Genomic DNA, 15,715 nt, shown 5'->3' on the forward strand with positions numbered 1-15,715 from the left:
CCTTATGATAAAAATAGAGCTAGGCCTTTCTATCTTGTTCCATTGGTTTATATTTCTGTTTTTGTGTCAGTACCATACTGTCTTGATGACTATAACTTTTTAGTATAACCTGAAGTCAGGAAGCTTGATTGTTTCAGTTCCATTCTTCTTTCTCAAGACAGAAAACAGCCAAATTCTGTAAAGCAATTATCCTTCAATAAATAATAAATTAATTAAAAAATTAGAACTAGGGTAAACCACTCTGATGCTGGGAGGGATAGGGGGTGGGAGGATAAGGGGATGACAGAGGATGAGATGGCTGGATGGCATGATTGACTCGATGGACGTGAGTTTGAGTGAAATCTGGGAGTTGGTGATGGACAGGGAGGCCTGGAGTGCTGCAATTCATGGGGTTACAAAGAGTCAGACACGACTGAGCGGCTGAACTGAACTGAACTGAAATCACTCGATCCTGTGGAACTTTCTCAACAGATTTAACATAAACAACAAACCTAATAAGATACCAGTACAGTTAAAAAGACATGTTAAGTTCTAACAGGGAGATGCTGTGAGTGTCCTGGCCCTCACTCACATCAGTGTGGAGAGAGCCTGATGGGGGGTGTCGGGAGGGTTCAGGCCACTGGGTTTGGAGACAAGGGCCCTGCATCACAAGGCACAGGTAGAGAAGTGCAGGCTTCTCACAAAATATGGTGCTAAAGATGGATGACTTTTCTTTTGTGTGGTTGCACAGACTGGAGAGAATCGTGCGACGGGCACTTCCAAGGCAGAGCGCGTGTCCAAAACAAAGAACAACATGACCGCACCCCTCCAGGCTCGCTGTATTCAGCCCAGATCATGTGCTTTACACTCATGCATGACTGTGTGGGTACGTGCTCTGTGGTGTCCAACTCTGTGATCCCATGGAATGTAGTCCACCAGGTTCCTCTGTCCATGGAGTTTCCCAGGCAAGAATACTGGAGAGGGGTGTGGTTTCCTACTCCAGGGGATCTTCTCTATGTTCAGCTGCTGCTATTTAGGAAAACTCATCTATAACTTCCATGTTACACTGACATCATTACCCAATTGATCATCACGTGCTAAGTCGCTTCAGCCGTGTCCGACTCTCTGTGACCCTATGGACGATAGCCCATCAGGCTCGTCTGTCCATGGGATTCTCCGTGGACATGGGTTGCCAACCCAAGTCATGGGTTGCCATAACCTTCTCCAATTGATCATCACATTTGAGGCAATTTGCATCATGGGACTGTGAAGAAAGAGAACTGCATGTGCATAATACTCAAAACTCTCCACTTGATTTAAGCAGAAAAATGGTTTTGAGGAACTTCGACAGACAGGGTGGGGACTGTAAGTGTCAAGTATACAGCTGGCATGTGATATGGATAGTGCGTCTGGCTCAGAGCATTCCCAGGAGGTACTGAGTGAATATTCCATGGGTGAATAAATGGATGACTAGATAGATGAGCAGCTTTAGGTCAAGATGTCCTTCAGGATGCAGAGGGGCCTTAAGGAATCATTTGTCCTCTGAACAGCCTGGCTGGATGCTCCCTGTTTCTGACCCCAGCCTACAGCTCTTTTCCTGGGCTCTACGAACAGACAAGCCTCCCAACCTGCTCACACATCGCCTGAATGAGCGCGGGGGCATGCTCATCTCTGCCTGGCTACAGTGACCCTGAGGACACAATTATCCACTTCAGGGGACCCCAGGCCAAAGCCAGAAAGTGACTGAGGAAGGAGCTTGCAGGAGAGACTCAGATTGGTTGACCAAGTGGGGCCCCATACTCACAGATGTGTAATCAAGTCACAAGTTCCCCAGTTATTACCATCATGATCTCGAAGAGGCCAAAGAGGTAGGAGGCTCCCCATCTCCTGCCCGCAGTGTGCAAGATGCCTTCTGATCAGGCTGGGATTGCTCTCCTCTTTTTTTAATTTTAATTTTTCTTTCTTTATTTTTGGTTGCACTGGGTCTTCCTTGCTGAGCACAGGCTTTCTCTAGTTGCGCAGAGCAGGGGCTGCTCTCTGTCGTGGTGGGCTTCTCTTGTTGCCGAGCACAAGCTCTAGGTGCACAGGCTTCAGTAGTTGCAGTGTGCAACCTCAGTAGTTGCAGCCCGCAGGCTCTAGAGCATGGTCTCAGAAGCAGTGGTGCACGGGTGTACCACTGTGCAGTGTGTGGGATCTTCACAGATTAGGGATTGAACTCGTGTCCGCTGCATTGCAAGGAGGATTCTTTACCACTGAGTCACCAGGGAAGTCCCTGTTCTTTACTTTGAAGGCTGCATTTGATGGTGATAAGTACCTGATTCCATCTGATTTAAGAAAATAAAGTTCAGGAGAGTCAGGGGTGGGGAGTGGGGGCCAGAGTGAGTCCTCCCTCCTGCCTGACCACCCAGGGCTGGTGTTCCCCTCAGTCTGGGCCCCACCCAAGGGCATCTTTGTTGAGGTGCTTCGGCTCCCGAGAGGAGGGCTTCTAGGCTTCTCCTTTCAGCACAAATCGCCTGCAGCCTCCATTAAGGCACAGCTGGAGGGCCTGTGACACCTGCAAGTCTCACTTCTGTTTTCCATTTTCCATTATGATCTGTGGATTCATTATGATTTCCAGCCCCAGAGGCAGTCAGGCCTGCAGCCTTCTCCTGGAATCCGGCCTGTAATGCTGTTTGTCAAACGGCCATCTACAGCTTGGAAATTTTTTCTCTACTTTGCAAAAGCATTGATGTGTCTTTTTACCTTAATTGTGACCCCTGATGTAGGCCTGCAGGGGAAAGAAGACCCCCATATTCCAACTCAATATTCAATATCTGAGTGGGATGTAGGTTGCATGGGAACAGGGGCTACCTCATTGATTCCAGCTTTGGGTTTATATAGTTCCAACCCCAAATTCCCCATGTAAGGGTGATCAGTGGACCTATATTGAAAGTCGCTTTTGGTAATCACATCTGTGACTTTCATGAGAAATCAATGACTTGAGATAGGTTTATTCTCTCATGTCCATATACCTTCAGTTCAGTTCAGTCACTTAGTCGTGTCCGACTCTTTGAGACCCCATGGACTGCAGCATGCCAGGCTTCTCTGTCCATCACTAACTCCCAGAGTTTACTCAAATTCATGTCCATTGAGTCAGTGATCGGAGAAGGCAATGGCACCCCACTCCAGTACTCTTCCCTGGAAAATCCCATGGACGGAGGAGCCTGGTAGGCTGCAGCCCATGGTGTCACTAAGAGTTGGACACGACTGAGCGACTTCACTTTCACTTTTCACTTTCATGCATTGGAGAAGGAAATGGCAACCCACTCCAGTGTTCTTGCCTGGAGAATCCCAGGGACGGGGGAACCTGATGGGCTGCCGTCTATGGGGTCGCACAGAGTCGGACATGACTGAAGCGACTTAGCAGCAGCAACAGCAGCAGAGTCAGTGATGCCATCCAACTTCTCATCCTCTGTCATCCCCTTCTCCTCCTGCCTTCAATCATTCCCAGCAGCAGGGTCTTTTCAAATGAGTCAGTTCTTCCCATCAGGTGGCCAAATATCTTAAGTGGGTATTGAAAAACGTCAAATTAAGCCATTTTTCTTTCATCTCCTAGTTTCATCATTTATTCTTTATAGACCCATGATCTCAAGGCTTTTCATTTTTCCTCTATCAGTCAGAGGCTGTAGACAGGAATATGCTAACGGGTCTGCTACCAGGGCAGGGTGGTGTCTAACTCATGTCTGGGACTCCAGTCCCTGGGCTGGAAGGTAGGAAGCACTTCACATTTATCTGAATTAAAACTGCAGTGAATTAAGGCACCAGGCCTGGAGCAAAGAGGACAGGAGGGAGGCAGGATCCAAGGAAATTTCTGGAAATCCATGGAACTATACAGGATCAGAGACCAACTGGAACATCCAGAACCGGGATACACAGGTCAAAGGAAGATGTGGGTCTAAGCCAGAGAGGCAGTGAGGAGACCAAGGGTAGATGAAGAGCCTAGACAGGCAGGGAACATCTGAAACGGGGTGTACCCCGCAAGCAGCAGAGGGTCTCAGTTCTCCCACAGCTGTCTGTGGGGCCCTGTCCAACCACACAGAATTTGCAATTTGTATTCCTCTAGGGGCCATGTCCTTGGTTCCAGTCCACCCCTACCCTGGGCTTATCAGACCTCGCTTCTGCCTTGTAGTCCATTAGGTTTTCTGTTATTTTCCATCAGGTTTTCCACGAATGATGCTGGTGGTTCCCAGGGAGCTGCCCCTTTGCGACTCCCCTGCTCAATCCAGTTCTTCTAAGTCAGGCACTGCATCAGGGTTTAATTTTGGTGCCATATCCATGAGAGAGCGAACGTTTCAGCATTAATCTTGTGCAGTTAAACCATCAGCCGTCTTTTCTCATCAAAGAAGATTTCTTGATAACTTGCCACCAGATCCCGCTTTACTAGGTGTTTCTGCTGAGTCAGCGCCCACGATGCCTCAGTTTCCCCAGCCTACATCACCCTCTCCCTCAGCTGGCCTGGTCATCTTACCCTCCTGAGGCTCAGCTGGTGAAGTCCTGCCAGGGCTCTTACCCTCCCCGCTCCATCCACCTGGAAAGCTCTTTCCTCTAATCCCTGCAGGGCTGGCTGCCTCACCTCACTGCAGCCTCTGTTGTGAGTCTATCTGTCTTGGCAGACCCGTATGAACACACAACTGAAACACTCCGTAATTATCTCTTCCCGTTTTTTCCTACCGTTATTTTTAACACTTGTTTTGCTAACTTGTCTACTCTATGTTTTCCATGAGGACAGAGATTTTGCTGTTTTGCTTACTGGTGTACACTGATCGTCCCCCTCAAAACCTCATCCATGCTGGGGGCTGTGGAAACACTCTGGCATCCATGGAGAAGGGAGGAGACACACCTTCAGACTTGGCTGCTGCAGGAGGTCAGAGGGAAGAGCCCGTTCATTCTCCGCAGGAGGAGGTGTCCGAGCAGGTCTCAAATGATAGAAATTATTGAAGCCTGGGACCATGGTAAGACAAGTTGCTGCCCCTCCTGGACTCTGCTATTTTCTAGGCCCCCTCTAATGCTTCCAACACCACCATGTTCCCCACCACGCTTCCTGCTGAATAAGCTTCTGTGATTAGAGGACACAGCTGCTGGCATCAGAGTGGCCTGGCTCAGGGCTGCTCATCATGTCAAGACACGGAGCCTCGTGGAGCAGGTCTGTGACACACGCTGGACACCCTGGTGAAGACCCCGGCATTCACATCTCGGGAGCATGGAAGGTCTTGGCTGCCTTAATCGCGGGTGGAGACATGGTCTTGATCGGGCATAATTCAACTTGAACAACTCTTCCCTCTGAATCTCAAGTACGTTTCACAGAGTGCCTCGCCTACTTTGTTATCCTCAGCGAAGATTCAGTGTAGGTGTAAACTGCTCCTGCTTTTTCTTTTCAGTCATCAGCAGATTGATGAGGGTCATTAGCCTCCATGAATCATTTTAAAGTTTATTTGCGTTTGCCGTGATGAAAGACAAGCAAAGGAAAATAACTGCAGTTTTCAGTGTGCCTTGGGATCTTCTGCTTGCTTTCTGCGGTACATGACAGGGATGTGATAAACAGAAAGGAGCATCGCTCACTCCTCACTTTTGATGATTTCACATCTTCTATCCACAGAAGACTGAAGACCTTTGAATGGATCCCTGTCCTGACGTTGTTATCCTGTTTTACAGTGTCCATGCCAGCCTTTAAATGTAAAGATGCAATGTCATCTTGTACATCAAATCTACATAATTTTATGTGCAAGTGTTTCTACTTTGGAAGGACTGGTAAACGTTTCTGGGGCTGACTTTCCCTCTGCCAGTAGGATAGATGGGAAATGCTAGCAACATATCTAATTCTTCAGTACAGTGTTATATAATGGGTAGTTTAAAGTGATTAAAAAAAAAAAAAACCCACATGTACCCACATTAGGGGAAGAAGACAAACATGTAACACAGATTAATTATGTAGTTATTAGCTTTTCAAGGGGACTCTTCACTTTACAAAAGGATTCACTACAGATTTTCTTTAAATAGTAAGCTCCACTAGTGCATTGAAGATATAATTAGATCTGCCTAAATTGGATTTGTACACATTTCAGGAACTGATTCATTGTGCACAGAAACAGCAAACCCATGTTTGCTTTGCGACATGGAGCACAACCAGCAAATATGCATATGCTCTATCCAGAAGGTGCCAAACAGCCAGATGTTTGGGAAAGCCTGGATCTCTGACCGTGTGTTTGAGTTTTGTCCAGATGCTCAGCACAATCCACTGTGGTTGGGAGTCTTTCCCACACAGGGGGAGGAAAGTGAAAGTGAAGTAACTCAGTGGTGTCTGACTCTTTGCAACCCTATGGACTGTAGCCTACCAGGTTCCTCCATCCATGGGATTTTCCAGGCAAGACTACTGGAGTGGGATGCCATTTCCTTCTCCAGCAGGAGGGCAGAGGAGCAAATACACTGAGACATTCTCTTCTTGCTGAAACTAATAATGATGTTCTTTTTACTGCATATGAGTCAGCCATCTTAGAAATGACCACCTTCGATGCAAATTTTGCAAATGATATACATCATTTTCATTAAGAGGAGAGGTCATCAGGGGAGGGTGTTGCACGAAATATGTACAAATCATCAACACGTTGAAGAATTTATGTTTAAAGGCCAAAATGAATACTTTAAAATTAATGTGGAAGACAAGAGGTTATCCAATAGAGAGGAACTGGGCTCCAAGCAGCATTGCTATTAAGAAGGTGAGATATAGATGCAGAAACATACAAACTGGAACAAAACTTTCCACACTAGTTTAACTGAAAATAGGAGAGCTCCATTCACCAGCAGGTGCTCAGGTCATCTGCACAAAGGAGCTGGGACTGCTGGCACCCCAGATGGAAGCTGTTGATTGTTCACAAAATCGGATTCGTAATTTTTGATACAAAGCACTGCTAGTAGCGTGAAGGGATACTCCCGTTTGTGACAACTTTGTAAACAGACTCTTTAAGAAGAAAGAAATGAACTTAGCCTAAATAAAAGGGTTTCAGGACTCACTCTTGGAATATGTGGAACCACAGGGAAGACTTGGATGGCAGAGCTTCCCTGAGCGACGGCAGACTCACTGGGCCAACGTGTTGGTCTCAACTGAGGGGGAAGAAAGTGCGAGGTGGCAGCTGGGTCTGGGGTGCAGCCTGAGCTCTGCCTTACACTTAGTGTGGTAAAATGGGAGGAATGATGCTCATATTGCAAGTTTTCAGAAATGTTTTTTGCTTTAATAAGAAATCAGTGAGCCTGATATGTGAAAGGTAGTTAAATGCTAGTTCCATTTCAGTTCTGACCAGCTTTTTGTTGTCCTTGGTGCTTTGCTCTGTCCTCTTGAGCTCATAGGTTCTGTCCTGGGTGTGGGCCAAGTAAGCCTGTCTCCCACATCCTTGCTGTCCCTCACCACTGCTCCACTTGCCCATTGACAATGAAGGGAGAGCTTTAACAGCCACGAGCATGGTCATCAGGAACATTCACCAGGGAACTATAGCAGTCAAAATCTGTTTCCTTCATCACCAAACACAAATGGTTATTGTGCACATGAGCCAGGCCTTAAGTGGGCATCAGAGTCACTTCTGGGTGGAGGGATAAGTCGATGTAAAGAGCTGCTGTAATGTACAGTGTTTGTGGTGAGAAAACTCTTGCAAAGATACTTTTTTTTTTACTCTTAGGAAAGTAAGATATGTTCCCAAATGCATCCCTTTTCAAATATTCCTGGTTCATTGGCCCCCAGCAGGCCCCACTGCATGTCGAAGTGGAGTGACCATCATATTTGGTGCCTTCTTTGCACTGAGCTTAGCACTGAGGTTTAATCCTCACAACAGCTTTATGAAGCAGTTGATGTTATTACCCACTTTTAACAGACGAGGAAACTAAGGCGTAGAGAAGTGGTTGTCTAAAATTACTCAGCTAAAAAGTGTTAGAAGTGGAATTTGGAGTTCTGACTCCAGAGTCTACATCACACTCTTCCTTCTGGGCTCCGTGGTCCCCATTTGGCTTGTAACCAAGGCCAGTAAGCTGCAGGTTTACACACAGCAGGCGAGTGCAGTTCTGGATGACAACGGCCAGATTTTCCCCTTGGAGTGGGGGACAGAGTGGAGTACTCCAAGGGGACCCCAGGAGATGAGGAAGCTGTGGCCTGTCTCTAACTTGCTGGTGCTCTCAAGGAAAATGTGAGGGTCGAGAAGGGCCATGGGATGCTTGTCTAGGGACCAGTTTGCCTAAAGGTGCTCCCTATCAGATGTGTGAATGTCTTTTACTTGCCAGAAACAGAATTATTTAGAATGTGGGTATATCTACTGAAATGTTAAAAAAATGAGACAGAGTTATGGAAAAAATACACTTGTGACGTGTGGTTTATATATGTCTTCTAAATTTATTCCTTTGGTGTTGTATTTGTGACCAAAAATATAAAAAAGTGACTTTATTATAAATTTTTGCAAACATTTAAACACATTGCTAATTAACTTTGGATGGAAATTCTTCAGACATGCATCATCTTGGGAACTAAAAACATTGCCAGTCAGAACTGTGTTCTATGAATTCTGTTTGATTAGATATTCAGAGGGTCGACAGACTTTGAAATCAGATTGTTTTTAAAATACATGCAATAAGAATAAATACAATATTCTCCAAGTAATTAAGATTTCTCTTGCCTTTTTTCAGTATTCTACAACTGACTGAACTTTTATAATATACTATGTTAACTAACTGTGAAAAGAATTATTTATATGCATGCTTTTCCAATTATTACTAAATAAAAATAAAAAAAAGTAAAGGTCATACTTGGTATTTTTGTTCAAATAAAGCACAGTCTTCGGAGAAAACAATGATGAAAAGAATAGCATCAGTAAAAGCTTAGACCTGCAACACAGTCCAGTTATTTTCAGGTGGGTTTTAATGTTCTACTTCCGTTTAAGTATACCTTGACAGCTGATCACTAGAGCACGAAAAGAGGAGACCTTCAGAAAGCCAAGTAGCAACAGCTTTCAGAGACTATCTACACTGCTTGATACAAAGGCCACATGTCCATAAAAGGACTGGTTTCAACTTTGTCAGAGCTACAGGCATTTGAGACTGAAGGATACTCCCACACTGTTGGTGGGAATGTAAATTGGTGCAGCCATTACGGAAAACAGTATGGAGGTTCCTTAAAAAACTAGAAATAGAACTACCATGTGATTCAGCAATCTCACTTCTATCTGGAGAAAAACGCAATTCAAAAAGATACACGCACCTTAATGTTCACGGCAGCTCTATTGACAATAGCCAGGATATGGAAGCAACCCAAGTGTCCATTAACACATGAATGGATAAAGAAGATGTGTATACAGTGAAATAGTATAACCATAAAAAAGAACGAAGTAATGTCATTTGCAGCAAAATAGATGCACTCAGAGATTATCATACTAAGTGAAGGAAGTCAAAGAAATATCATATGATAGTGCTTATATGTGTAATCTAAAATATGATATAAATGAACTTATTTACAAAACAGACACAGACTCACAGACATAGAAAACAAACTGATGGTTATCAAAGGAGATGGGGAGTGGGGAGCGGGACAGATTAGGAGTTTGGGATCAGTAGATGCCAACTGCCATATACAAAATAAACAACAAGGCCCTACTTGTTGCATAGCACAGGGAACTATATTCAACACCCTCTAATAAGCCATAATAGAAGAGAATATAGGAAAATATATATATATATTGGAATCATTTTGCTATACACCAGAACTAACACAACACTGTAAATCAACTATACTTCAATTAAAAAATATACAAATGAATATCAAAACTGTCATGTTGAGTATAAAAAGCCAAACACAAGACTCTGTATAATACCTCATTCTTTCGCTCAACACAATGATATATGTAATTTCATATATATGACGTACTTTGTTATACAGCCCTAAGAAACTAACACACATGACAAACAATAGGTGTTTGTCAAAACTCATGAAAGTAGACACTTCAAATGCATGCTAATTATTCTGTGTAAATTGTATCTTAATAGACTTGATTAAAAACAAGGGAATTGGAGAAAAAAAAGACTGAGAGATAAAAGAAGACTTACCAATGGCCAATGGGTACACAAAAAGCCCTCGACATCACTAATCGTCAGGGAAATGCAAATCAAAACCACAATAAGATTTCACCTCACACCTGTGAGAATGGCTGAATTAAAAATCGAGGGATAAGTGTTGAGGAGAATATGGAGAAAAGGGAACCCTCCTACACGGTTGGTTGATGGGAATGTAAAATGGGTGCAGCCACTGTGAAAAACAGTGTGACGTTTCCTTATAAAACCCAAAACAGAATTACCATGTGATCCAGCAATCCTACTCCTGAGTATTTATCTGAAGGAAATGGAATCAAGATCTCAAAGAGACCTCTGCACCCCCATATTCACCAAAGCACTAGTCACAACAGCCAGGACCTGGAAACTATCTACCCATGGTACATACACATGAAAATGGAATAATATTCAGCCATAAAAAGAAATCTTAACATTGTGACGGCATTGGCAGTTCTTATGCTAAGTGAAATAAGTGAGACAGAAAACATGGCATGATCTCACTCACATGTGGGATCTAAAAATCAAAACTCCCGAACTCACAGAAACAGAGTAGCGTGACTGTGGAGGTGGGGTGAGGGAGATGGGTGAAGATGCTCACAGGATATGGGCTCCCTATTATAAGACAAATGAGTTCTGAGGGTCTAACATGCAGCGTGGTGACTGTAGGTAATATTCTATACTGTATATCTGAATGTTGATAAAAGGAGTAGATCTTAAGCATTCTCATCACACACACACACACACACACACACACACACAAACGTAACCATGTGCAGTGATGAAGTGTTAACGAAGTTTACTGTGCCAGTCATTTTGCAATATATATGTATATAAAATCATCACACTATATATGTCAACTTACACAATATATGTCACTGTATCTCAATAAAACTGGCAAAAAAACAATGAGAGGTATAAAACATCTACATTTTTATATATTCACATATACTTTAGTTACTGAACTCTGGTTAGTGGTCTACTGCTCAGGAAATTTAAAAAATCATGATATTAACCAGCTTTTGCCTTTTTAATAGCATACATAGGTTTCTTTGAACTATTTAGAAACTCTTTAGCAAGGACTGAATTGCTCAGACCACTTGGTGTATGAGGCTAAAAGCCCACTTTCTACCCCAGTGGAACCCCTGGAAATGGAACAAATTCCCAGTGGGCTCTTTAGCCTATTTGTTGTCTGCCTGGGATTTGAAATAGTAACCTTGATGTTAGCAATATATTGCTGAGTACAATTTGTATGGAAACAAATTGGAAAAGATTCATTCCAGGTTCAAAAGTGATTTCTCCTTCATGTAGGATGGAGTCTGGATGAAGGCTTGGTAACTCCACGCACAAACCAGTCTCTGACAGAGGAAGGTAAAGAGCAGCTCTCCAGGTTATATGAGTTGACGCTTCTCACTTCCTGCCTTCAAGGTAAGAGTACTCTCCTTTATAAAATGTTCATTGCTGTGGATAACCAATTTCTGTTTATTAGGGCACACAGTCATCTTACTCCAGCCGCCTCTTTCTCTCTTTCCCTCTCTAGTCCACCGAATTTTATGGCAAAGTAAGTTGTTCCAATTTATAGCTCATTCAGACAGTTTTGAGACTGTCAAGTCTGATACTCTGGGACATGGTGAGTAGGTCAAAATGGATGTAAATGAACCAAACTTTCAATCAGCTGTGATTAAATGAACCAAACTTTCAATCAGCTGTGATTTAAGTATACAGTGCTATAGTTCAGTTGTAATAGAATGGATAAGAGCTGAAAAGGCCCAGAATAATTCAGACTAAAATATCTTGTGGTATTTTTCCATTTTAAAATGAATTGAGCAATTCTCTCTGGTTGAGGATTGACAGCATAATGGAAACAGAGCAAACTGCAGAATTTCTCACCAGGTAACTGCATTAGCAGCAAAATTCATAATACAGTCTGTTGGTTGAAAAAGAGCATGAAGTCTTCTGTTTTCTTATGAGGTGCTATATTCTCACAGTTCTTGGCCAATTATAGTAGCTATATTGCCAAATTGTCGTTATCAGAAAACACTGTCTAACCTGTAACTTTTAACAATATTATGAGAGACTGCATGGATGCTGATTCTCCTTGTAATTAATTGTGGTGGAGAAACATAATTAAAACTGCTTCCAAATATTGCCTTCTACTTAGGAGGCAACAATCACATAAGATACTGCTACATAACAGCAATCTGGAATATTTCCATGTATTCTAGAGGACTGACTAAAGATTTAAAGAGCGGGCAAACGTTTCAGTGACATTTGAGACTTTTATACTGCACAGAAACTCTTGTTTTTTCTAGAGATATCTTTTTGTGGGACAAAATGCATTGCATAAATATTATAGACAGTCCACATATTATGTAAACTTTACATACACATTTGTTTTTATGTTTCACTTACCAGAATCAAGAGGCAACTTGAAGCCAATTTGGTGTGCTCAGGGATGGTGGAAAACACTGACAAAATCAAGCAACCAAAGACGAGGAGAAAACTGTAAAACAACAAAATAAGAGAAATCTGATGAGAACCTGGCCTTAGGATGACAGACTTAATTTATTTCCAATGGATAAAGTACAAGATCCATTTGAACTGACATTGATTAAATTGTAAAAGCTCTAAAAGCGGCTAGCCATTTTAAATATCAAAATACAATGTGATGTCCAATGCACGTGGGGCTCCTTTGTAACTTTATTGATGAGGGGTGTGTGTGTGTGTGTGTGTTGTGTGCTATGCTTAAATGTCCTCCCTCAGCTAGGAATCTATTAATTTCCTACCAACAGCTCTCCTGAGCAGGCATCCTGAAAGGCTCAGAAGTGTGTTTTGCTTTCCTGTTTGGAGCACAAACTGTAGCCACTCTGCTGTCAAAGGAGCAGACTCACCCTCCTGTTTGGCAGCTTTGGTGAGTCATCAAGCGTTCTGAGTGGTTACTAAGCCATTGGCTCCTTTTTGGAGTCCAACATTGCTCCCGGATTCTCATTTGTCATTTCTTTATTTTAATAATAAGAACAGAAAGTGACTTCTTCTACCCACATGCTTTCCATTCCTTTCCGGTCAAACCCTTACAGAAATGCCCCCCTGCCCAGCTTCATTTGTGCTGTAGTGACAGGGAGCATGTCCACCAGTCAGTTTGCAGGCATTTTGATTCCTAGAAATACTGAACCTCTGGGGCCCCAGGGTGGGAAACCAAGTTCTCAAAGTAAACGTCTAATAAAACGGGCAGGCTTGGTTTTAACGTTGAAAATTTACTTATCCTGAAATTCGAAAAAAAAAAAAAAAAATCCCAATAGCTGAGCTACTTGCTCTAAGTCATATTTTTTCACTTTGAAAATAATTTGATTATACATAGCTATATTGCCAAATTGTGGTTTTCAGAAAACACTGTCTGACCTTTAACTTTTAACAATATTATAAGAGACTGCAAGGATGCTGATTCTCCTTGTAATTTATTGTGGTGGAGAAACAAAATTAAAACTGCTTCCAAGGATTGCCTTCCACTTATGAGGCAATGATAACATAAAATACTGCTACATAATAGCAATCTGGAGTGTTTCTTTGCATTTTAGAGGACTGACTCACATAATTTCATCTCTTACTCAACAATCTCCTTTAAAACATCAGCTCTGTGTTCTTTAGCATCATCGTGTGGATCTAGCCTTTGCCCCCTCTTGTCTTCCCCTGACAAGTCTGCATGTCTTTCTATACATTGAACTGGGGCTCCCAAGAGTTCAAAGCCAGGGATTGGTGACTTATGGACAGGGGACAAATCTGGCCCTAATGTCTGTTTTAGTATATAAAGTTTTATTGGCACACAGCCACGCTCATTCACTTGTGTATTGCCTATGGCTGCATTCATGAAAAACTGAAGAACTGAGATTTGTGTCCTAAGCATGAGGCTGGAATGTTTACTCTGTAGCCTTTAGAGGAAAATTTGCTGACTCCTGATTGATACCAAGCATTCCTTCTTTTTTTTTTTAATTTTTATTTTTACTTTATTTTACTTTACAATACTGTATTGGTTTTGCCATACATTGACATGAATCCGCCACGAGTGTACATGAGTTCCCAAACATGAACCCCCCTCCCACCCCATATCATCTCTCTGGATCATCCCCATATCATAAGAGACTACTATCAGCAATTATATGCCAATAAAATGGACAACGTGGAAGAAATGGACAAATTCTTAGAAAAGTACAACTTTCCAAAACTGAACCAGGAAGAAATAGAAAATCTTAACAGACACATCACAAGCACAGAAATTGAAACTGTAATCAGAAATCTTCCAGCAAACAAAAGCCCAGGTCCAGATGGCTTCACAGCTGAATTCTACCAAAAATTTCGAGAAGAGCTAACACCTATCCTACTCAAACTCTTCCAGAAGATTGCAGAGGAAGGTAAACTTCCAAACTCATTCTATGAGGCCACCATCACCCTAATACCAAAACCTGACAAAGATGCCACGAAAAAGAAAACTACAGGCCAATATCACTGATGAACATAGATGCAAAAATCCTCAACAAAATTGTAGCAATCAGAATCCTTATTTCTATACATCCATTTTGGTTCAGAAGCGAAGTGGGTCTGCTGCTAATTACTCACATTCAGAGGTTTCCTATAAGCAAGACACTGTGCCAAGTCCCTTTCACATGCACTTTCCACATTATCCTCTCAAATTTATGGAGCAGAAATCTCATTGCTCCTGTTTCGTAAACATGAAAACTGACAGGAAGAGGTTTCGAGCACTGTCTGTCCTGGAGTCACCGAGCAGTGTTGCTGAGGAGCAGGGAGGATAGCAGTGATGGTCTGGCAAGACTCTTGGAGTTGGAGGTTGGGGCGGGGGGGGACTTCTCTCTCTCTTCCCGCTGAGAGGGAAGTAGTTAGCACTCTGAATAGCAGAAGCCTTCAAGAAGGACTTCAGGGAAGGACGCTACTAGGGAGAAAACTTGGTGTCTGAGTTAATAACCACTCATCATACTTTTGACTCATGTACTTCATGATTCAGGATTCTTTCAATTCTACTTTCAATTGGCCCTAACAGACTGGGAGTTGTAAACTAGAAATCAAATTCCAGCACAACTACACCCTGAAGTACTCATCCTTCACGAATGAAAGTGAAACCCAGGGATCATTAAAGTAGCTCGGAGGGTGATATGGCATCAAATACAGACAGTGACAGATGTTTCCCTGGTGAGTGACTGCTATCTATAGATGCCTCCCGAGTCCAGGGTGAGCCAAAAACATGCAGAGAAGCAAGCAGGGGGTGGCTCAGTCACTAAGACACCGTCTCCTCCAAGAGCATCTCAATAGTGGCTTCATGACCCCCATGTGTATTTTCAAAACAGACCTACATCTCTAGCCCTTTTGCTAGTGCCTTCTCCATTAACAGCTGGGTGTTGCTTAATCTTTTTCCTTCATGCCACTACTTTGCCCATTCTCTCTCTTGAGCTGATCTTACCCTCCTTTTTAACACGAGTAGTTTCTGTACTAGAAATCTGTTATTTCTATGGGAGCCCAGCTGAAGACAGAAAACCAAAGACCTCCACTGCTCTGGCTGCCCAAGAGGATATGGATGAACAACTACATTTATTAATTCCCAAATTCCTCCCTTCCT

The 15,715-nt window shown here is 42.9% G+C and overlaps 1 protein-coding gene across 2 annotated transcripts in view; it reads right to left on the bottom strand.

Moving 5' to 3' along the window:
- The window catches only part of KCNQ5 (potassium voltage-gated channel subfamily Q member 5), a 629,123-nt gene that overhangs the window by 204,884 nt on the left and 408,524 nt on the right, over positions 1-15,715 (bottom strand). For both annotated transcript variants that reach the window (XM_052651428.1, XM_052651427.1), the window contains exon 2: positions 12,505-12,595. In XM_052651428.1, coding sequence (XP_052507388.1) covers positions 12,505-12,595 — 91 coding nt within the window. The remainder of the gene's footprint in view (positions 1-12,504; positions 12,596-15,715) is intronic.

The sequence above is a fragment of the Budorcas taxicolor genome, chromosome 14 (assembly GCF_023091745.1).
Source record: "Budorcas taxicolor isolate Tak-1 chromosome 14, Takin1.1, whole genome shotgun sequence".
In the NCBI taxonomy this organism is placed as follows: domain Eukaryota; kingdom Metazoa; phylum Chordata; class Mammalia; order Artiodactyla; family Bovidae; genus Budorcas; species Budorcas taxicolor.